Raw genomic sequence first — 25447 nt, forward strand, 5'->3', positions numbered from 1 at the left:
ACTTCGTCCCATAAATGACTGAAAAATGAAAAAAACATGAATTAAAATTGCATGTCATGAACGGGAATATCCAGTTATGTGATACTTCGATTCCACATGTTGTTCTTACACAATGGAATTAAGTAAGATTTAAATTAAGCTAAGATGAGGAACCTCTCTTTCCTCAAAAAAAAAAAAAAATATATATATATATAATAATAAAAATAAAAAAATTATAATAATCTCACAGACTTTTATTGATTATAATCTTAGGGGTAACATCTTTTATTCAAAAAGCGCAAGGTGCCTTCGATTATTCACCGATGAACAGGAACTGAATTGAGAGTTAATGTGAAAATGGGTTTCAGTCAACCACTGCTACTTCAGATGTCTACTTACTTCAGTTAATTCCTGTAGCCTACGTCTTGTTCATGGACGGCTTTTCCAAGAAACACAATATGGGACTGAGGTCAAATCCACACTTCTGTGAATATATAGAAATAAATAGGAAATGTAAAATTTGAACAGATATTTAATATTGCAATTATTGAATTCATTGATTTGCACATTAGGATGCATGAAATGCGATAAAAATATATGGTGATTCGTTTTATTCATAACGCTGCTAATTTTTTTCCTTTTTTGGAAATTTCAATTTTTTTTTTTTACCACAAAAATCGCTGCTCTCTAGATAAAGATTTGGAGAGTTCCTGGGAAACAATGATTATTCTGCAGCTGACGTGAAGAAAATGGAGACTGTACTTAGCCATTTCTGTGAAACAGGAGCTCATCTCCTTCATTTCACCGAATGGTATCCTCTATCAGTAATACTTACCTCATTAATTATTGTTACCATATGAAAGACCTGGGTGCTTTTTTCTCCAGGAATGGCCTTTTCTCTTTATATGCAAAGGGCATTTGAAAAGTTCGTGCCTGAATATGAAATGTTTGTTTGTTTGAGGAGTGTTTTAACAAGTTACTTTTCAACAGAGTCACCTTCCAAGTCTACCTTTTGCCACCGATGCATACTTGCGTTGAGTCAGCTTGCGATGCGAAGAAGGTTTTCTTTTGAACTTACAGGAATGCATCCAATGCAGCAATAAAATTAATATCAGTGGGCAATGGATGCCAGCCAGGTACTTTTCCAAATTAAAAAATTGGTGAAAATCCGATGGTGCTGATTCGTAAATATAGAAATGGTCCAAGATTTCCAAGTCCTGGTGGAACACGGCTCGCTTTGTGGGCTTCCCTCGTCGTTTCTCTTTGATGTTTTCAGACAAATGTCTCACAAGAACTGCGTGATGTACCTCTGTAAGTGTATGCCTTTCTGAAGGTAACTAGCTAGCAACACTCCATCTGCATCTCATAAACCGATGCCGTCCCTAAGGGGCGTTTGTCCTGTCATGTCTCTTTCTGGTTGTCCGAGTCAGGTTGTCAGTTTAGGTTGGTCTAGTCACTCACAAGAACAAGGTAAAGTCCCGTTTTTGGAAGTGTGTTGTTACTCCTTCAGAATTCCAGGTACAGGCTCTTAAGGTCCTTGTCCTAGTTGCGGAAATCTATTTGTGGGTACTTCTATGGTGGTTGCGGGAATGGTCTTCAAGAGAGGAGGTCCTGGGTATATTCGTTCGGGGCTTTGTAGCTGGATGATGTTCTTGATTTTGTGCCATGAAGCGCAATCTGGTTATTAGGGGACATCAAAGATCCTCGAAAAGTTATCATTGGTGCATTAGGTGTTCCACGATTCTAGTTGTGTGTCACTCAGTTGGAGGGTGCACAGTTTTACTCTCATTGTTCCATGCCCCATTAGCAGGTATGAAGTTAGAATTCCCAGAGAGAACCAGTTTGGACTTTTGGGGAAAACCCTATGGATATCCGGGATGAACAGCCAAATGACCGCTCCTTGGGTCGATTTCGTCCAGCCCAACTGGCCGAAATGATGTTCTTGATTTTGTGGAATGAAGCTCAATCTGGTTATTAGGGAACATCGAAGATCTTCTAAATGAACCAGTTTGGACTTTTGGGGAAAAACCTTATGGATATCCAGGATGAACAGTCAACCGATCCTTGGATCGATTTCGGCCAGTTGGTCTGTCAGGTTCATTGAAGATAAGTGAGGAATTGTTTCTTCTCCAGGTTGTGGTTGTTGTTTACTGGATTAGTTGTGAAGTGTAGGCATGTGGAAGTCCTGCCCTTGGACAGTTCGTAAAGTAGCCGATAGCAGATAATTTCCAGATCCAGTGGCAGGGCTCTATTGAGCACCTGAAGCTCATGGGTACGAATATTATAGCATGATCTGGAGACCGTCAGGAGCATTGACCACTGAATCTTTTCCACCTTTCTTTTGTTGACAGCAGTCTCCACATTGTGGAACCAGGAACCTGATGTATATGTTATCACTGGTAGAAAGGCAACTTCATAAAATAGGGTAAGCTTTCTCTTCTTCAGTCCCCAATCCCAGCGGGTAATTCTCAGTATTAGGCATGAGTACTTCTTAATCTTGTTTTGGTGATGTCCGAGATGGGGAATGAATGATACGTTTTTTTTTTTTTCCAGTAGTATTCCAAGATACTTAATTTTGTTAACTAGCTTGATTGTTGTTCCTTGAAGTTTAATTTGTGGAGCCCTCTGACGTTCAAGGTGTCTCTGAGTAAAATTAAGCAATCCTTACAAGCAGATATCTTGTGTTTATTTTGTTTGGTCCATTTCTGCAGGGTGTTCATGTCTTGGTTTGCTGTTGTCGCTAGTTGGGCTTTGAATTTGCCTCCAGGATCAGGATCAGGTCGCCCGCAAAGGCTTGTATAGTGACATCTTCAAGATCCAGGCAGAGAAAGATGTAAAGGACCAGCTTCCCCAGAATGGGCCATGCACTGAGCCCTACGAGCAGCTTCTGAACACCGGCCTCATAAGGGAGCAGTAGGGGGCTTTGACAGTTATAAATCTATCAGAAGGTATGATTTGACTTCACTGTACACGTTTGATGAAATTGTGGCTTTACTCAGCCTGCCGAGGGCGCTTGGCCACCAAAGAGAATCAAACGCCACGGGAAATTTGACAGAGATCACAAGGGGGGATATTTTTATCTGTGGCGGAGAGTGCATTTATTATATTCCTTGGGCATCCACTGTGGAGAAGCCACTCTTGAAGCCAAGTTGGTTTTTGGAGGGAAGTCCAGCACCAACCACTACTATATATTTACATATACATATATATATTTTTTTCTTTTTCTTTTAGGTCCTAGCCACTGAAATCTCAGGAAATTAGGCGGCAGGACCTGCCAGAGTAACTATTTCAATACTAGTGTAACTGGTCTGCCTCCACGAGGCATAGTGTTGACAACGTTGGGCCCCAGCAGGGTTCTAGCGGCTAAATGACCAGAAGAACAACGATACACAACACTACACTCATAGAATATCCATACACTTTTAAATCTCTGGCCTTTACAGTGAACTGTTACACCCACAATGAAAGCAACGCGGAGATGGGGGAAACCCCTGGTGCCGTTAGACACGAACACACTAATATACTATACACTATACACGAACCACTACTGGACTCGACACAAAGAGCAATATTCTTACTGGATCTCGAAGTGGTCAGATTCCGACTGGCATACTACGTATCAAAAGGAATCTCTGTGACCTACTCGGGCTTTATGATTGAACTCACAAACAATATAAAAATGGAAAAGGCTCGGCTCTTGGCACACTTAAAACAGGAATGGCAAAACAGGTGGACAGACTCAACCAAAGGGGAGGTGACACGACGCTTCAAACCTGATGTAGACAGGTTTTTCCCGAAACTACCTGTATGGTTCCATCCAGGCCTATATGCCACATACTTATTGACTGGTCACGGCCCCTTCAACGAGAAACTAACATCACTGGGGCTCCTCCAAACCCCAACTGCTCATGTGGCGAACCGGAAAGCTGGACCCACCTCATGCACGAATGTACAAACTACGAGTACCTACGTGGAAATCTAATAACAAGATTGACCTACGTGAGGCGAAGCCAGGAGCATCATCTCTTGGACACAAGCGAAGAATATAAGAACCTCACCAGATTTGCACAGGAACTCTTTGCCAGAAGAAGAACGTGTTCTGCGATCAGGAACTCAGGGCACAGTAGGCCTTGTAGCAGATATTAAACGTCGACAACACCGGACTAAAAGCAGCACTAGACCTCCCTCCCTGATGATGGAAACAGGATCAACGGACCAGGCCCATCCGCGATGCAAAAGAGACACTCCACGAAACACTACCCTGGTTGGGTATATAACCTATAAATGTGACTGACCTTAACCTACCTGGATGGATACATAGCCAATGAATGACATCGGGGCACTGGTTCCGACTGCTTCGTTGGACCCATATCTTTTCCCCACCTTGAACAGCAGATTTGCTGCCAGTGCGCCAATTGGCGACCGAGCTGGGCACTCTTTCCTGGCTTTCTTTCCACTCCACTTCCCTGGCAGGGGGAAAGGTGCCTGTCCTCTTGCTTCTTCCCTTCCTCGCCACCCCCATTTTCAATAAAATGTATGTTTGGTTGTCACAATTGTCATTTGAATGATTTCTCATATTTCCATCAACTACGCATTTTACCCTTTGGGGAGATATTTATTGCAAATAGATATATCAGGTGGAGTCTTTTTATCGGATTTCATTCATATAGATATATATCCCATCTAACAAATGCACTTTAAAGATTTCTGCAACCCACAATGCAGCACAAAACATATTATTTGTAAAATTCACAAAAAAACTGATGCAGTTTTTTTGTCTGCCAGTGTACACCATTGAAATTATTAAAGAATATTTTCATTATTATTACTGAGGGAATGCTCACCCGAATGGCGAGCGTTTTCTTGAATCTTTGGCAGGTTGCCTTGTCGACCGTGCACCTATAGGTTGGTTGCCTATTAACAGGTGGCTTGCTTATGGTCCAGGTTCAATTGGAAGTAACGTTATTACCCGTGGTCCAACGTAGTTCAGCACTGTCTGTTATACAGTCCAGAATCGGATATGCTGTACTATGTCCGAAAAAGGTTGGTAGATTGCTGGGTTGTCTGAGTATTGTGTGCCTACTATTTGAGAGATATTACTCTAATCATTGTCCGTTGTGAATATTTCGTCTTTCTTGGATTTTGCTGAACTTCGCTGGTGACCTGCAATTTGCATCATCGGCGACTATGATTCTGGAATTTTAGAATTCTTGAGATATACTCTGGAGATATTTAGTGAGGATATTTTGTCCCGGCTGGCAGTAAGGGGAAACCATACTGAAGTCTCCATGGGCATGGTGATGTGTGAGTGCACGCTGCCCAGTAAAGGCAGAAGTGAGATAATTTAATCATTGCATACTCAAGGTCCTGACCAGGATTGCCACCCACGGGGTTTCCTCCTCCACCTGCACTATCTTGTATACTATAGAGTATTCCCTGACCTCTTTGCCGTGAGAGTAAGGTTCTTGGAGGAGTAAGATATCCAGGTTTTCCTCATCAGCCATTTGCATCATTTGCGCTGCAACTGCTTTTGCTCAGTGTGCGTTTATTTGAACAAACTTTACTCTGGTGAGGTTGTATGGCTTATGCATAATCCACGTACTTTATACTTTGTTGGAATTTACTATAAACCAAGAGCGACCAAGCCCAATATGCCCTATATTAAGATCATATTAATTAGTAATACGATCGAATGGCTTGACTGCATTACCAGATTCAAGCCCAAGTCTGCATCAGACTGCAAGAACCTTCACAGTAGTTGTCAGCGAGATACCCTCACATCTATCATCATTTCAATAGGAGAACTCATCCAGGCCAACAATAGTATCCCACCAACATCATGTGCTCGATTTGATGGGATCCTACAATTTATCCCTAAAAGCGTAAGCGTTTTCATCATAGATGCGCTTCTAGGAATCGTAAATGGAATTCTCACAACTCAAAGTTTACCAACAGCCTGGAACCAATATATAGTTCAGGCAATTCCAAACACACATGGAGCTACCTCATTATCACGGTTCAGGCCTATTATGAAAGCGTCATGCATCCTCAAAGTTATGGAGAAGTGCCTTCTTCCCATCTTAACCAACCAGGTTCTCCCATGCAATTCATGCACTGAAACCATAACCAATATTTCAGTGCATAATCCATTATGCACTGAAACGCAGGTCTACCATCACCAACCTGCTGGCAACCACTAACACCATTTTGGAGGACCTACAAGACAGGGAGGAGATGGCAGTTGTGTATCTAGATATCCAGTTTACCTTCGACTGCATTGACATCCAGCCCCTCCTTCAGCTTTGTGAGGAGGGATACCAGATTAAAGGAAATATCCTTCAATTCTTAAAGTCACTTCTTACAACCGGAGTTCTTCACCTGCCGGTGAATAAAAAATCCTTCACTAGGAAAGTCAGTGTAGTTGTTCCCCAGGGCGAAGTTCTATCTGCGCTCCTCTTGACTGCTGCCATCCACCGATTTCTATGCCAGGAAATGGATTTTCTCAGCTATGCAGATGATTTAAAACTCCTCTATAGGATACATGGGACCGACCAACCTGAGACTGCTTCCGACGATATCAACAACAGTCTAAAAGCTCTAGTTACGTACTTAGCACAGTTCCCTCTCCAGATTAACCCAAATAAATCGACAAAAATGGTGTTCTCACTCAAATCACACCCAACTCAACTAAACTTGAAAATCCATGGAACCTTCATCCCTACAGTAACCAAGCACAGAGATCTCGGAGTCATCTTTTACCCTAAGCTTAGCTTTAAACACCATGTGGAAGATATTCACAACAAGGTCTGCCGATCCAGATGGCTTGCCAAACAACACCTCCTTCATGTCACAGAATCTCAGTACACTATTCAATATATTTCCCGGTTTCTTAAGCGAGTCAGGCAAGAGTGCCCAGCTCGTGTCGCCGCAATGGTACAGTGGTAGCAAAACTGCTAACCTCAAGGTTGGGGGGAAACACAACTCCAAAGAGGAGATAAGATCCAGTGCCTGCAAGTCACGGGCTATATGCCCGTCCGGGTAAGTTCTTTCAATCCATTGTGTCTCATTCTTGGGGCGATTGTCCGACTAGAAGGAGGCATTATCACGGTTTATGTCTTTTGCATCCCGGAGAGATTTGGTCCGTCGTTTCTGTTCCCACCACTAAGGAGAATTTCAGTGCATTTTTCGTCCAGTGAGTAGATCATTTCTTTGGCATGAAGTCCCATTCGTGTAGGGTAGTTAGATCGATCGATGTAGGTTTCAGTGCTGGTGAATTTGGTCATGATCCAATGGGTGTCACTTTCTTGTCTGCTCACACTGTGGTCCTCTGTCTTCGATTCTTCTGGTAGGAACATACTCAGGTTCTTGAGATATATTTCTTCTTACAGTTCTCCGGGGTTATACTGTGGTCAACGCCAAACAGGACGGTCGATGGCCCTTTCCGGTTTGGGCCTTCCGCTTTTCACCTGTAGCTGGTGATATCTCGATTCTTAAAAATTGTTAGTGCATCCTCACTGTTAGCAGTTTCTATTATTATACCGGGCATCCTGGTCTGCTTTTTGTTTCTTATTCTAATTGACTTCATTTGCGCCTTCATGTTTTTGATCAGAGCTGCCTTCACACCTATACTCGTTTCGAGCAGTTCGCTTCACCAGTATTACAAGCGACTGGATTTTTCTTTTTTTTTCCATGTTTGTAGTAGGTTTACTTGGCTGGTCAGTGAAGGGCTGCCCCACGCCACTCCTTAGCGTCTCGGCAAAGGAAACGGGACGCTCTGGCATTTGATTTTCCGGTTCCTGAGAAAGAACGTCAAGATTTGTTTGTATTCTTTCATTCTCAATATGGAGATACAGCACTACTGACATCACTGATATATGGCAATGACATCAGGCCTTGTAGCTGCAGTGATTCGATTTGACTTGTCAGCCATAAACTTCTCAAGTGAATCTCGTATAGTTAGTATTTGCTCGATGGGCATCCCGACAAAGCTGGATTCTGACTTATGGTATCCTCGCATTCAGAATCACTAGAGGATTCATTGACTTCACTCAATAAATCCTCTTTGGGGAGAGTCAGTTTCCGACCAATATCTTCTCTTCTTCTCTCCTTACCTATCAAATTTTTGTCTTCAATTCTTCACCCACAGGGTCCTCATGTTTTAGGAATGGTTCCGGGAAATTGGCTTTGTCTACGCTGAATTCCTCAGGAGTCATTGTTAAATCTGTAGATGGTTCACTTCTGTTATTTTCATCTTCCGTCGTCCCTGCTCTGTGACAGGTCAGGTTGTTCCCTTGGACACGGAACGGCAGACTGTCCTGCTGTACAGGAGGGTTATTTATGTTCCTTGAAAGGACAATTTTTGTTTCAGTTCTTGGTCATGATGATGTCAGTTCACAATGTAAAGCACAATGCAATATATATTTATCAAAGCAGACAACAGCACCTCCACTGAGTTATAATTTGATAAGTTTTAACAAGTACAATAGCCGGATAAAAATACCTGAATGAAAACCGAGTTCCATGAAAGCTATGAAATGGTTAAACGTAGCTGTTTGGTATCTAGTGAAGTATCTACCATGGGACGTTCGAAAAATATCCTAAAATTAAGTAATTTCTTTGTGGTGATGGAGATACCTTTATTTCCTTCTGGATGTGTGCTATCAGCTTCTAATGTTCACTCGTATAGTAGAGGTCACTGTTGAAAAAAAGTAGTGGATTAGGGTTGAATTTGAAAGTGACTGCAATTCTGCCAAGACACGATAGGCGGGAGTATATGATGAGAGCCTTGTCGATCAATTCGGCCCTGGGAAGACTGTGTAAGGCTCTAGAGGTACAATTTTTTCAGTGTTGTTTGTACTTGTTAACAGGAGAGACTGCTTCTACAGGGATGGGATACACTTAAATATAAAGGGTGCAAGACTATTTGCTGATGCTATCCAGGCAGTGTTTGGTGGGTCGGAAAACTGCTAGCTTTGGGGTGGGTTACAAGGACTAACAGATTAACAGTAGCCACTGGCAGAGGTGAAAGTGATTCTTGCACTGCTTCTATTAGAATGAGCAGCAGCCTGGAAAACAAGATGCAGGGTATTTCAGAGACTGCTGGGAATCATTGGGGTACAAGTAAACACATGGGTTGTTTTTGGGTAGCTTAGAACAGGAACAGGTACATGTAAATTCTAGAAGGAAAGGAATGAATCAGATTGGTCCACTGGATATTGATGATTCAACTGTTGGTGATCCTGCTCAGGTGGCTAGCAAACTAAATGAGTATTTTGCCTCTACATTCACACATTAGGAGTTATTCAGGGCAGGGAATGCCAGAGGTGAATTAAACTCTGGCAGTGAGCTAGATGATTTTGTAATAACTGAGAGGAAAGTGGAGGAGAAATTGTTGAGGATAAAACTAAATGAGGCACCCGGGGTAGATGGGATCTATCCAGTGATATTAAAGGAGGCGTCCAAGGAAGTAAGTAAACCCTTAGCCATAATTATGAGAGCTTTCTTGGACTCAAGGAAGGTACCCAGCACTGGAGATGTGCAAATGTGACCCCAATTCACAAAGGAGGATCAAAGGCTGACACAAGTAATTATAGACCTGTTAGTTTAACTTCTGTTCCAGGAAAATTAATGGAGGCACTGGTTAAAAAAGTACTGCAGGATCATCTAGACAAGACTTCAGTTATAGCTCGGACACAGTATAGTTTTGTTAAGGGAAAGCCTTGCCTGATCAATTTGATTGGATACTATGATGTGGTCACAAAGGAACTGGATGCAGGGAATAACTTTGAAATAATATATTTTGATCTTAAAAAGGCTTTTGATACTGTTGCACATGGAAGACTACTGCACAAATTGGAGCAGTGTGGCATTGGAGGCAAATTGCTGCTATTAGTAACGGGATGGTTGAGGGGGAGAAGACAGAGGGTGGTAATCAATGGACACAGCTCATCGTGGACTAATGTTATTAGTGGAGTCCCTCAGGGTTCAGTGTTGGGTCCATTACTGTTTTTGTATTTATAAATTATATTGATGATGGTATATCAAGCTTAATGTCCAATTTTCAGACGATACAAAGGTTGGCAGAGTTATAAAGGACACTAATGAGAGTACGCGCTGCAACAGGATCTAGAAAAGTTTAGCAGATGGGCTGAGAGGTAGCAAATGAAGTTTAACATTGATAAATGTAAAGTACTACATATGGGAATCAGTAACCCCAGAGTAACGTATCCACTCTGTGATACTACACTGACAGTGGTAGAGAATGAAAAGGACCTGTGGGTCATTGTGCAGGCAGATATGAAATTTTCTGAGCAGTGCAGAGGGTCTGCAAAAGTAGCTCATTGTGTCTTGTCAATGATATACAGGAATTTTTCTAGCAGGGAAAAGGACGTGATTATCCCCTTGTATAAGGCAATGGTCAGACCACACCTTGAGTACTATATACAGGTCTGAAGGCCTCATTTTAATAAGGATGCAGAGATGTTGCAACGAATACAGAGAAGGGCAACAAGATTAGTGAATGGAACAAAGGGCTACTCTTACGAAGAAAGGCTTAAGTTTTGTAAATTATAGTATGGAGACTATACACCTGCGAGGCGATCTGATTAAGGTGTATAAAGCCTTGAATGGTTTGAGCATGCTCAATGCTGATGGGATTCTTCCACTTGCTCAGAATAATTACCTGAGGGGGCATTAATTCAAATTGAGGAAAGACAGTTGTAGGATAGATGTGCGGAAATTTGCCTTTAGCCAGCGGGTAGTTGATTTGTGGAACAGACTTCCATCCTTTGTTGTGGAAGTTGATAGACTAAATAAATTTAAGGCTGAGCTGGACAGGTATTTGGAACGAACGGAGGGATGAAATGGAGCGGTTTGTTTTTTTTTTTTTTTTTTTTTTGCTGTTGCTGCATAAGCTGGCTTTCGTGCATTACATGCCTCTTGTAATGCCAATGATAATATTGAGTCTAAATACAGCAGAAACTTGCATCTTTTTCAATTTCATGAAATTCATACACAAATAGCTTTATCCTCATGAAAAACTACACCAGTGAAGATACTCCTAATATTACCTGTTTTGATCAAAATAGCAAGATTTATGCGAACTATACACTAGGTTGAGCTCTGTCCAATATGGCCGCCTTCTTCTAGTTTTCCCGACAAAATGTGGCGCCAATTTTCCTTAAGAGAAGAAGGAACAATGGTTTCAATGTTATTTTCCCACAGAATTATAAGCACAAGCATGTAAACGATTGAGCAGTGCAGCCATATTGAAACCATTATACATAATTTGACAATAGTCAGAATAAAGATTCCTTTACAACAGGACATTCCCCCACTATTCTAAACAATGTTACTATCAAAACACTCACCAATTATTTGTAATTTTGTGCATATATTTTTCAATGAAGGGGCTGGCGGAAAGACAATTAAAAATAGCACATAGTCGAGAGCACATAATATAAAGGCACAATACACAGCGAAAAAACGCCAACTCTCGTCTTATGTAGATGTAAACATGTATGGTATCTTATGTAGGACGGCACGTGAACAAAAGTTCAACTTGGTACTCTGTGATGAATACAGAGCTCTGCAAAAGGCCAGAAATGTGTGTAATGTTATGTTCGTGCAGTGCGCGTGTGTGTTGTTGTGTTGTTTAGTTGTTTTCTATTCATTTTGTCACCAGGTAGGCAATCACCTGAATCGCCTGTCCAGTGTCCGTCTTCACCACGGGCATGTAGGCACGTGGAACCGGGCCTGGTTTTACTATCTAGTGCCTTTCCATACTAAGGACCATGACCGTCGGAGGAAGTGCAATACCGGTGGACAAAATTGTATCCCCAGACTGCCCAACCTGAGGGAAAAAAAAAAAAAAAAAAACTCTGGTGGTATATTAAAATTTGCCTTGAGTTTATTTCATAATCTGAGATATACCTATTAAAAGCCTGTACTTCAGCCCAGGAGAAAACCTAGGTTAAAATAGCCAATCTAGAAATTATGGCAAACTCTGCCAATATACTGGGAGTATCCCTAATACTCCCGTATTAGGGATAACCATGTAATCACACAACTAACTAAATCACCCAAATAAGCTAATATGTGCTTAACAATATTATATACAGGAAATACCTATGTTCAGCATTCTTAAACAGAATCAATAAATTTCTTAAATAGTTTCAATAATTATAAAGTATGCTGTATTTTAATGAATACATTCCAATAAAACCCAATATTTAAGAATTACAGTATAAAGTGCAAAGTGTTTTAGCTGTCTAAAGGCACCAGGGGTTTCCCCCATCTCTGCGTTCTTTACTCTGTTCGTGAAGCACAGTACTCTGTGGAGGCTAGATATTTAAAAGTGGGTGGGATATGGGTATGTCGTTTAGTGTTATGTTCTGTTGTTTCTCTGACCATTTAGACGTTGGGCCCTTAATGTGACCCACCGTTATCCACAATTAGCCACGAGGAGGCAGGTAAGATACACCCGCCAGTAGATAGATTATTTTGCTACTCTGGCTGGCCCTACCATCTAGTTTCCGAATATTTCAGAGGCAAGAGCCAAAAAAAAAAAAAAAAAAAAAAATTTGGCCATAATCGGTTGGTTTAGTTACAGTAGCGGGGGAAAGGCTGAAAGGACAGGCAGAACTATGGGGACAATAGGAAAGGCATTCCCAGAAAAGTTCGTGGGGGGCTGGCTGCACTAGGAAAAGAGAGCGGGGGGAAGAGAGACCAGTCTCCCACTTCCAGGGGAAAGGGAATAAAGGCACCAAAAAAGGAAGCGTGGTGCAGGTCGCCTAATGGCGCTTTGGCAGCAGGCCGCATCTTGTCTTCATCGGTGGTTAATATCAAATCCTGGTGAATACATTAGTAAATCGTTAATGGTCTTGATCAATTTTCATATGAAGGCTGTGAAGTCCGTGTTTGTTGTCACTTTAAGTTGGGGTGGCCCTAGTGCTATGCAGTCCAGTTCTAGAAAGCTGTTGTCTGCAACTTTGTCATTTTGCTTGTTAGGCTTTTTCCAATTTGTGAGATTTTTTTTTTTTTTTTTTTTTTGTTAGTTGTTGGCGCATCGGCTTCTGTGGCCATAATGCACCTTCCAAAGTTTTTGCATTTTACTGTGATCCAAGCCGGAGGCGGGATTCGAACCCGCGACCTTTGGGTTAATAACAGGACACGGACCTGTTAATCTCTAATAACAGGACACAGACCCTACAATGACGAGCTGCACGGATTCGGACTCACTGAGGATCCCAACTGTACGTGCGGGGAGACAGAAAGCTGCAATCACATAGTGTACGAATGCCCACAATATGAAGACCTAAGAGAGGTACTTATAACAAAAATAAGATACCTACCAAAAGGATTGGAATCCCATTTCATAGATACTGAGGATGAATATAGAGCATTATCCCAGTTCGCACAAGACCTCTTCGTCAGGAGTAGGACAATAATCACCATCTACAATGACTGACATCAAGTACCATGAGTGAAGGAACTTGAAAACAGAAATGCAGCAGTAGCTGCCAATAGCCATATGGCGATCTGAAGAGAGCACTCTAGTCCCCTTCACCTTTATACCTACTTCCTTGGTATAAAGGAAGTAGGGGGACGTTTTCGTCCTACCCTTCTCTCTACCCCATATCTTCTACTACTAGGTAGCCCCAGTTTTCAGTGGGAAGGCGCATGCCCACTGAAAACTGGGGCTATCTACTCTATTGGCCCCATATTTCTGTCTTTCTCCCCCCAGCCTTCTGCCTCCCCCCTTTCTACCTATACGCTAGCGAAAGCCCTACACAGAAGAACTTAACATGTCTAAATTACCTTACGCCCATAATTTGGCCTAGCAAAACTAAGAGATTCTATCCCTACACCGACGCGTTTCTTTTTTTCTCTCTTTTTACAAGGCATCACACATATACAAAGTCCATACACTTTTAAATCTCTGGCTTTTCCAGTCAACTGTTTCACCCACAATGTAAACTACGCGGAGATGCGGAGATGGGGGAAACCCTTGGTGCCATTTGACCCTAAAAACACTTTACACTTTACCTTTGGGTTACCAGGCAGGCACTTTACCCACCTGGCTAGCCCGGGCGGCCTTGTGAGTTGGGTGGTGGCACAAGATCAGTGGGCGCCTCCGTAGCCAGGTGGGTAGAAGCAGCAGTGTGTAGCACACGCTTCTTGATTAGACCAGGGTTCGAGCCCGTCACCACCAAATATGGAGGATGCGGAAAGGTCAGGGAATGACCACCGCATATTACCGGAGCAATATGGCTTTACTTGTTAATGCTCCTAAAAACCAAATAACAAACAAACAAGATCAGTGGCGTTCCATCCCAATTAGTGTTTGTCTTCTTGTGACGAGCTCTTAGGCATAGGTGATGAATGATTGGTATTCTTCTTTCGTGTCCAGTTTATTATTTTTTATTTTTTTTATTTGGTAGTTGTTGGTGCATTGGCTTCTGTGGCCATAATGCACCTCCCAAGGTGTTTGCAGTATTTTGATCCAAGCCCGAGGCGGGATTCGAACCCGCGACCTTTGGGTTGCTAGGCAGGCACTTTACCCATCCGGCTAGCCCGGTCGCCATCGTGTCCAGTATGTGGTGTTCTTGCCCTCTGGGAGACTACATTATCTTTGATATTAATATGCTGTGGAGGTTGTTATAGAGCTGGCAATCGTACATTAGATGCTACCAGCTGTCTGCCGACCGGGCTAGCCGAGTGGGTAAAGTACCTGCCCGGCAACCCAAAGGTCGCGGGTTCGATTCTCGCCTCGGGCTTGGATCAAAGTACTGCAAAAACCTTGGGAGGTGCAATATGGCCACAGAAGCCGATGCGCCGACAACTACCAAATCAAAAAAAAAAAAAAAAAAAAAACAGCTGTCTAATTCTTGCAGACGCGAGAAGGATCTTCTTCGTTTCCAAAAAGATCCTTCTTGTGTCTGCGGTCTACGGAATGTGTCTCCTCAGGTCTCACTTTTAATCAGGTTTTAATCTCACTTCTAATCACAAGAATGTGCTTAGAGAACTTACTAAGAGATATTCGACGAACAGCCCTAACACGCAGGATCCAAAAATTGATTTCTCTTACATAATGGGTGCACACACAAAATACTGTCTATCCAACAGTTTGCCAAGAAACGTATAAACAGCATTCCCTATAAATAACATTGCACTGAAACAGAAGCAAACGTCTTTTACATATAAAAGCAACATTAGTATGCAGGTATGTTGCATGAATTTTGTAGGATTCCTTTATATACATTTTTTTGCGACAAGCTTGTATATTAATTCACGATGTTTTTAAAGTTATTCTATAATCCCCTTGTATTCTCAGCCCAGTGCTCTTTCTACTTGACAGAGAGCATGTGTTACATAAGCATTTCATAATAGAAGATTATGAGAGTCCCCTTTTATGAAATTAAAACCTCAAGCCATATTTTTAACAACCGAAATCTAGCTCGTCATCATTCATTTTAGCATCCCCTCATGTCTCCCCAATACGGTTCGAGGGCTGGAAATCCAATGATACCATCAGGATCATGGGGGACGATCAGAAAAAAAAATATTTTTTCCCCAGTATTTTCCTTAACATGCTGAAAAAGAGAACACTCATCTAGGTCGTTTAAAATTTGTCTTACAGTAGTGAGTTTTTTTTTTTGTTTTTTTTTTTTTCCAGTTGCTGCAATCAATTAGGAGAAGATTGAAATCTTCCATCCCAGGAACTCTCAGTTACTCGCTCATGACATCTTCATACAAAGGCATTCATAATTTTCACAGTGTTTTGGTCTATAGTATTTCTGTTCCTTATATTTTCATTTGATTCTTATTAACTCGTCATACAAACTCAATGCAAATATAGTTTCGAATCTGATAATGCTCTTATTTTTTTATAAACAGAATATGCAAGTAATACAAATATTGAACTGTGAGAGTATGAGTAAGTGCAACTATACACTTTAATGTCTATATGAAAATAAGGTCAATTTCTGGTTAATAAGCGAATCACTGCAGTTAAAAATCAATTTTTATACCAGTTAATTGTAGCGGTTGAGAATGCATTGGAAATATTAAAACTTCTGAATTTTCCGTAATTAACTCAACTCATAAAGATCAGATACATGCTGCATATATATATATATATATATCTTCTTCTTCCAGTCACATAAATCCCTGAGGAGCTGGTGTAGCCACCGACAAATTCCTTCAACTGCATCGATCGTGTGCTATACGAACGGCATCGTTGGTTTTGTTATGGTCTCTGTGGCATCGGATAATGTGGTGATATGCCCTTGCCTACCAATTGGCCGATTTTGAAAGGGGCCGGCTTTAAATTGATTTTACTCTGATGTTGATCCTCAAATCTTATTCAAGGCTGCATGGATTGAACAGGAAATATTAAGTACAATATTTTTTTGTCACGTAATTACATCGTCTTAACTGTATTTTAAAAAATGTTCTCTGAAAGAGAGCACAATCCTTGTAAGACCACATACAAACAAGGGTTATCAAAAATCAAAATTACCATTTTCTTTCTTTATTTATTTGGTTTTATAATTTTCACTAGAAAAAATGATAGTTTTGATTGTTAAAAAAATCTGCATCATAATTATATTTTAAATAAACATTGAAAAACTACCTTGTCTGCTTCAATTAAATTTTCGAAGTTTTCTCCATCATCGAAGTTTCGTTTCTTCCAGAAGCAATCCCATACTTTCTTCTGTTTCTATTAAAGAAAGAATGTTTAATTAATAGAAACATCACCGATACTGCATTACAAATATCCGAGGGATGAACATTTAATTCGCGGGTTGATTGAAGATCTCATCTTAATTATCATCGCTTGAATCTTCTCTGGATTTCTACTTCTCGAAATACGCTCCCTTGAAATTTGCACACTTCGCAACCGTCTTACCCACGCATTAAAAGTCCATTCTACCCATATTTCGAAACATTGAGTCCTGCTTCCGTTATGGCTCTGGGAGCAAAGATGTCTTTGCTCCCAGAATGTCTTTCAAAGATTTCTTCAGACGCGGAAACAACAAGAAATCACACTGGGCTAAGTCTGGCGAAAAAGGGGGTTGAAGCAGAACCTCGGCACCTATGCCGGTGATCGAACCCTGCACAATGCTAGTCATATGGAAATGTTTAGTCACACCGAAACAAGGCCGTCCTACCGAGGCACTCATTACCGTACTCTTCAATCATCTCTTTAACTTTTTTTCCGATGCATTTAAGCCCAAGCTTACATAATAAAGCAGTAGTGTCCAATTTACAGCACGCGGGCTGGATCCGGGTTCGAATAATAATTATTATACGGCCCATGCGGAGAGTGAACTAAAATAGCCTTTGAGAGAGTTGCGCCACTGCTTGTACAGGCATGAAGCTTCGAGCTCGACTGTATCAAACGTGTACATGAAGACCACTGCAGTCCAATTATGTCCGCTAAATACAGTTGGGTACGCAACAAAATTTTCATATTGTGGAATTAGACTTTTTTGATATAACTTGTTCATTGTATTGAATTATTATTATTTTGTATTGAATTAAATCGTCCTAAAAATGTTCCGAAAAAACATATTTCGGAAAAATGTAAAGCCGATTTGAAGTGCCGCATTTTAACGAAAGGTGGATTAAGGACTATTCCTTCATTGAGTCCGAAAAAGCAGTGTGTTTGGTTTGTAAGGAGACTGTGAGATTTTAAAGAATATAATTTAAAACGACACTATGATTCCAGGCATAAATCTTATGATCAATATAAAGGAGTGTTGGGAAAAAAAAGTGTTCGAAGTTATAAAACGAATTAAGAAAACAGAACACACTGAAAACGTATGTCAAGATATTTATCTGTTATAAGTGCGAGTTTTCAAGTTGTATATTTTATGGTTTTTTAAAGTAAATTGTTCAGTGATGGTGAATTCATTAAACTTCGTTTGTTAAAAGTTGTGGAAAAAATTAGCGCACCGTATAGAATAATAATAATAATAATAATATTAATTTATTTCTAGACGTAGCTTTTTAATCAAAGTCACGCTCCTTACTTTATTTTGAATTTATATAGAGATTTTATTGGTTTCACTTAGTAATTATAGACACTTGTTCTGTTTGAAACTTGACCCTGTGGTTGTAGGATATTAGATCGATACGAAATAGTTTAATATACATCTCTAACTTGATAACGTAAGCTATAATGTAAAACTAGATAGCGTAATGCATATCACTGTATCTGGGTATCTATTCTATTAGTGTAAAATTCTCAATTAGTTAAGTAAATTTAATTATCTCATTAATTTTAGTTGTTAATCAATTAATGGTATTCAAACGAAAATAATGCCCCAGAATAGAGCAACAAAGCAACGGACACAAAGAACCGTGAGTGCTGTGGTTCTGGGAAGCACATAAGGGGGTGATTTTCCAACACATCACAGACTAAAAAAATTGCAACTTGTGAAATGTTTGTGGTGTTTTTTTCTGAAACAGGGCATGATCCAGCTAAGGAGGATGTCTTTGTGTGTGCAAGGTGCAAGCAGTGTCAAGAAATTATTTGCCAATTCGGCATTCTGATGTTTTATATGATAGTTTGAACAGTAGGGTAGATGCCCTAGAAGGAATTAAAATTAGGGGGCCCATCAAGCTCTCAGGTGCTAAACTCAACACTAGAGCTCACTGCTGTGCATCAGTCATCAAAGTGACGATCTCTGAGGCAGAATGTACTCGTCCCACAGGAGCTAGCTATTGTCGGTGACTTTATTGTCAGGGCGAGAGGGAATATATTATGCAAAAAGGACAGGTGGAAATCTTTGGTAAAGGATGCAAAGAAAAACAACGAAGACTTTAGAATCAAGGGATGAATAAGATTGGTCCACTTGATATCGAGGGTTCGACTATTGCTGATCCTGCTCAGTACTGACAAACTGAATAAGTATTTTGCATCTACATACATATATATTAGGAAGTGCGTGTGGAAGGGGAGGACAGAAGCTTTTAAAACTCTAACAGGGAGCTAAATGATTTTGTAGGAGAAATTATTGAAGTTAAACATGAGAAAAGAACCACGGTGAATGGAATCTTCCCAATTATATTATAGAAGGCAGTTAGGGAAGTTACCAAACCCTTAGCCATAATTACGACAGCATTCTTGGATTCAAAGGAGAACTCCATGGACAGGAGATGCACAAATGTATCCACGATTCAGAAAGGGAATAAAAGGGTGACACAAGCAATTATAGACCTGTTAGTTTAACTTCTGTTACGTGGAAAAAAATGGAGTCACCACTGGTTAAAGAAGCATTACAGAATACCATCTAGACCAGACTGCAGTGATAGTTTAGACACATTGGTTTAGACAGCATTGGTTTGTTAATGGAAGGTTTTTTTTTTTCCTTACCAGTTTGACTGGATTCTATGGTGTTGTCACAAATGTACTGGATGCAAAAAAAAATTTCGTATTATATACTTGGATTTTAGGAAAGCTTTTTTTTTTTTTTGGTACTGTTGGACATTGAAGACATGGCAGTTTTAAAATTTGGAATAGAATCGCGTTAAGGAAAAATTTCTACAATGGATAAAGGGAACGTTGTGTGGGAGAAGACAAAGAGTGGTAATCAAATTAATGGACACTGCTCTTCGTGGACTAATGTTATTAGTGGAGTCCCCTAGGGTTCCGTGCTGGGCCCATTGTTATTTCATGTATTCATCAGTGATTTGATGAAGGTATATCAGGCTTAATGTGCAAATTTGCATTTGAAACAAAGGTTACAAAGTTTATTAATGACAATAAAGACAGTATGCTACTGCTACAAGATCTAGAAAAGTTGTGCAGATTTGCTGAGAAATGGCAAACAATGTTTAACTTTGACACATAAAAGTACTGAATATGGGTAGAACTAACCCCAGGAGGAATAAGCACGTGATTATCACTTTGTATAAGGCAATGATCGGGCCACCGCTTGAGTACTGCGTACAGATCTGTAAGTCTAATTTTAGGAAGGATTTATAGTTGTTAGAACGAGTAAATACACCCCGATAAGACCACTTCGACGTGATCTTATCGGGGTGTATAAGGCCTTGAATGGTTTGCGCCACCTTAATGCTGATGGGATTCTTCCCCTTGCTAGATTACCAACTGGGGGTGAGGGGGGCATAGATTCAATTTGAGGAAAATACAGTTGTAGAATGGGTTTGCAGAAATTTGCCGTTGGCCAGAGGTAATTGATTGCTGGAACAGATTTCCATTGCTGTTGTGAAGTTTGGTAGTTTAAATAAATTCAAGGCAGAAATAGACAAACATTTGAGTGAATGGATTGAGGGAATATGATTTTTTTTTTATTATATCTCTATTAGCTTGCTTTCTTGCATCATATGCATCAATTAACGCATAAAGCTAATATTCATGCTGTTCGAAAGAATTTGTTTGAGCTACTTTTGGAAAACATAAAATAAATGAAATAGTTTGGTGTGACACTGGATGACAGTATTCATGTAAATGACACGGCTCAACTTCATATTTTCATAAGTGGAACTATTAATAATTTTGTATAGTTGAAGACTTAGCTGATCTACAGTGTATGCATGGAACAACTACAGGTGAAAATAGATTTGAAGATTTTTGCCGATCTTTTGAAAAGTTAGGATTAAATATTAAAAAACTCGCAGGATTCACAGCTACCGTACAAAAAATATGACTGGTAAAAACATTAGTATTATGGATAGCATAACCAAGAAAATAATATACATCGGAGCTGAACTTCTATTGGAATTCAAGGAATTGTGCATTTAGAAGCTCTGGGAAAGTATTCATTTTCCAAAAAGTTATGAATGTGGTTATTTCAACCGTAAATTGTGTAACAGCTCATGGTCTTAATCACCGTATGTTTCAAAAGTTTCTTTCTGAAATCGAAGCTGATATATTTATGATAGAAAAGAGGAAACCAAACCAATAAAGGGACTATCAAATATGGAGTGAATGTTTGATCTTGCAATTCTTAAAGACATTTCTAGTTATTTAGATGCTCTTAATTGGCCACTGATTTTTTTGATGATATACAAATAATTTCATATTGTTATCATTTAAATCCCAAATTGAGAAAGACAATTTAGTTCACTTTTTTTTTTGTACCGAGCTAAAAGGGAGACACGTGTTTCGGAAGAATCGTTGCCCGTCGTTATTACAATTACTTTTTGACGAGTTTAAAATTTGATTTTCTGGCTTAATACTGTCTTAAAAAAATACAAAAGCTTTTTGAGGATTTATTTACTGCTATTATGGCTAAAAATTATGATCCCAGGTTGAAACTTGAAATTATTAATCTTCAAACCGAAACATGGTTCAAAAATAAATATACGGACTGCAAAAGTAAACTGCTTGAATTCTACAAGGTTCTCTCATCTGAAGATTTTCCTCTAATAAACGAAAATTACTATTATTATTATCTGTTTTTTTCTTTGCTCTAGAAGATTGTGCTTAACATGAAAGTAACACTATTTACATAATCATTTAATTACATACTTGAAAATTGTGTAATACCGTAGTATCCCAAACTAAGCAAGATAATATTTGATCAAACGTGCTGGACAAAATCGTGAAATATATACAGAAAATGATATTTTCTTGGTTGAAGCAGTCCGTAACTGTAGATTTGTGTAAGTGTAATTAGCTTCTGGCGTTTGTAGGTATGCTGCTGGCAGAATTTATCCCTATCGATGGTTAGACTGCTAATCAAGTCAACCGTGTTTCCTGGGAACATGCGTCTCAGACCTTTGAGATTGCTGAAACTGATACGTAGCAGGAACCCTCTGTCCACTTGACTTCTTCCTGCAATTCGGGGAGTTTTTATTAGGTCATTGGTATCAGGGGTGCCAAGTGGTCCTGTGATTAGTCTGAGCAGTGCAAGAAGTTTAGCTGCCACATTTTTTTTTTTTTATGGCATACTAGTTGCATGTGTGCTAATTACCGTAGAAATGGTGTCCTTGTTGCCCTAGATATGGTGTACTAGTTGCCAGTCCGCCAGTTAAGTCATTTCAGGAGCCAGTATTCTAATCTGAGGAACTTGTTGAAGTGTGTTGCAGGGGCCAATGACCAAACAGTTGTTGCATAAAGAGGAATAGGGTAGAGACATCGAATGACGTATTTCTTGACCAATTCAGCATGGTGTATCCCCATAAGTCCCCGGCGAATTTCCCATATAGCAGAATATATTTTTGTGTTCAGGAGGTGTGCTTGGAATGTCAGACCTTCATCCTATACTAACCCCTGATCCTTGTGCCTTTTATTTTTTTCAGTCAATGATCCATTGATGGCACGTTGATATTAGTGTATGACTTCTTCCAAGTGAATGACATTTGGGCTGTCTTTTCTTGGTCAATCTGTAAACCAACCGAGGTCAGACATTGTTCAAGTCGATAGATTTTTTTTAAATTTGCCTGCAGAGTACTGAAAGCACTTAATTTTTGTTAGATGTAATGTAAAATTTCAGATCATGATTGAAAATTAGACTGGGATGCCAGGAAAGACTCTACAATTACGCCAAATAAAGTTTATGACAGGACTCCCCCCTCCTTGTGAGATACGCACTACTACCATGTTAGTAGTGCGTGTTGTACAGAAGCTAGGATGTGAGATGATGAGATGTTTGTGCTGCAGGATTAATTTAATTATGCTGAGAGAATTTCCTGTAATGTTAAAATAAGGCTGGAGATTGGTGACTAGAGCTGTTATTTTTATTTTGTCGCAGGCCGTTTTAATATAAAAAAAATAATTTTTTTTATATTAAAACGTCCTGTCATTATATTTGTCCTGTCATTGAGGGCTTTCTGGATTCTGATAAGGGTGTCGTTGAGGTTGAAATTTGTAGCCAGTGATTGAAGCAGTGGTCTGCAGTGGAGGGCTGAAAAAAAAAACATGTCATTAAAACTGCTACTTTGTTCGGATCAACGTATATTTGCAAGGAATTTTTTTTACGCATGAAATCAAATATATATAGATATTTTTTAAATAAACAGAATAACAGTTGATTACCTTAATTCCGTATTGTGAATGGGCGTCACAAATTTTCAATCAAATTTTGAACATTTTTTTTTTAATTATCCAGCCTCAATGATCTCATTAAATGTTACGTTTTGTTTAGTAAATATTATGAATTGTAATCACCAAAATTTTTAATATTTTCAGATTTACGTGTTTCATTATATTTATTTATTGACCTTACTATTGTAACGAAGTGATCCTTTTGAGGTTGTAAATTTTTTGAAGTAAGCATTTAAAAGTAAAAGTAAGCTGTTAAAAAAAAAGAAGTACTATTTTTACAATTATAAAATCTTAAAAAACTTTTTGCTATGAAATTGTTGGAAATTTGCATCTTTTATATATGTGCTGAAAATAAAAAAAAAATGTAACATGAAAATAGAAACTTTTTTTACACTTAATGTTCACAAAAAATCTAACTTTGAAATGGCCCTTCTACGGGAAAAGGTTGGACATCCTTAGAATAGCCCATTAAGGCACCTGGATTTCGGGATAAAATAAAATTTGGCATAATCCTTTAATTAAAAAAAATAAATAAATAAAACGAAGCTGAAAAGACACATGCTAAAAATTTTGAATGAATTAAATTAGCAGTTCAAATACAATATAAGTTAACACATCGAAAATAAAGGTTACAATGCAACTGTCAAAGCAGAGGTGGTAGGAACATTTACAGAACGCTGAAGATGTTCCTGAATTAATCACATAATTAATGCAAATTAATTAATAGTGTCAATTATGTTTTACTTTTAAGTGAAGGAAGTTCATACCTCAGCCAGAGCATTGCATTCGCAACCTTCCCATCTATCTTCACATATGAATTCAATAGTTTCCTCTAAGGTTGGGTAACTCTTAACCGGTTCACTCTTTTGTATGCACTTTCTGAAGTCTGTGATTACCTTTAAATAGAAAATTAATTTCCCATATCAGAAAACATAAAAAGACTTTGCTATCCTAAATTCGTTATTATGAAAATGAGTAATATTTTCGTCAAGCTAATATCACACGAAAAAAGTATGAAACAAATAGTAATAATAGTGATAGTAATCGTGGCATCTGATGAAAAAAAGTAACCGTATGACCTTATGTAGCATCAGCCAAAAAAAAAAAAAAAAAATTCACACAACAATTCCCTCTAAACGTTTGTCCGGTGCCTCCTTAAATTTGTTGAACCTATCAACTTAGTATTAGTATTACTAATGACAGCATGGTGCAAAAAAGCCTACGACTTAAGCTGCACCAGCCAAAAAAAATCCCGAACAAAACAATGAAAAAAAAATAATAACAAGTAATAAAAGAAAAGATAATTAAACCTATCATCCTATGTACTTCCCTCACCCGCAGGTACTATCCAGATGGCCTTTGAATTTCCCCAAACTGTCAGGCTCTACCACCCATGTAGGCAACCTATTTCAGTAATTTACAACTCGCTGGATAAAATAACACTTCCTGCAATCCAATCTAAACATTTCCCATCATAACTTGAATTTATGTCCCCTAGTTCTAGCATCATTTCTAATCTTGAAAATTTCGTCCTCATTCATTTCATTGATACCTCTCAGAACCTTAAACTCCTCAATCAAATCTCCTCTAAGGTGTCTAGTTTCCAAACTTTGCAAGCCACATATTCAGAGTCTTTCTCCATAAGGACGCCCTTTTGCCGATCTCACCAGGCGAGTTACCCCTCTTTGCACCCTTTCAAGAAGCTCGATGTCTTTCTTTAGATGCGGGCTTCGTACTTGAACACAGTATTCCAGGTGCCGTCTAACAAAATCCTTATATAATGGGATTATCACATACTTATCTCTACTTGAAAATGTTTGATAGATCATTGATAGGACACCATGGGCCTTACTTGGAACCTGTTTACAATGCTCAGAGCATTTCATGTCTGACCGTATCGTAACACCCAACTCCCTTTCCTCCAGTACTGGGTTTAGTTGAACTCCACCAAGTTAATAAGTTATTTTGGGATTACTCTTTCCCAGGTGTAATACCTTACACTTTGTTGGATTAAAGCATAGCTGCCATTTTTCTGACCATTCCTGAAGTCTATCTAGGTCTCTCTGAAATAGCATAGCTTGAGAGTGATCATTAACTACTCTACCAATTTTAACATCGTATTCAAATTTAGACATCACGCCCTCTATCCCTTCATCGATGTCGTTTATGAAAATTAAAAACAACAGCATTCCTAATTCTGATCCTTAGGGAACCCCACTTCTTACCGCAACCCAATCTGAGGAACTTCAACAACGAGAGATGGAAGTTTGTTCCAACAAATAACCATTCGCTGGGTGAAGGTAAATTTCAGCACATCTAGTCTAAAGTCGCTATCTTCATTTTGAATTTATGTCCCTTAGGTTCGTAATCTGAACAAGTGGAAGAATCCCATCAGAATTCAGCGTGCTCAACCCATTCAAGGCCTTATACACCACAATCAGATAA

General features: G+C 39.3%; 1 protein-coding gene across 1 annotated transcript in view; it reads right to left on the bottom strand.

The window, feature by feature from the left end:
* Positions 1-397: 397 nt before the first annotated feature.
* The window catches only part of LOC150089800 (uncharacterized), a 57579-nt gene continuing 32529 nt past the window's right edge, over positions 398-25447 (bottom strand). Inside the window, exons 3-5 of the mRNA XM_090390107.1 lie at positions 23770-23898; positions 16616-16702; positions 398-463 (exon numbers count right to left, since the gene is read on the bottom strand). Of these exons, the coding sequence (XP_090246233.1) occupies positions 398-463; positions 16616-16702; positions 23770-23898 (282 nt within the window). The remainder of the gene's footprint in view (positions 464-16615; positions 16703-23769; positions 23899-25447) is intronic.

Source organism: Mastigoproctus giganteus, chromosome 2 (assembly GCF_048544385.1).
Source record: "Mastigoproctus giganteus isolate SK-2022 chromosome 2, ASM4854438v1, whole genome shotgun sequence".
Classification (NCBI taxonomy): Eukaryota; Metazoa; Arthropoda; class Arachnida; order Uropygi; family Thelyphonidae; genus Mastigoproctus; species Mastigoproctus giganteus.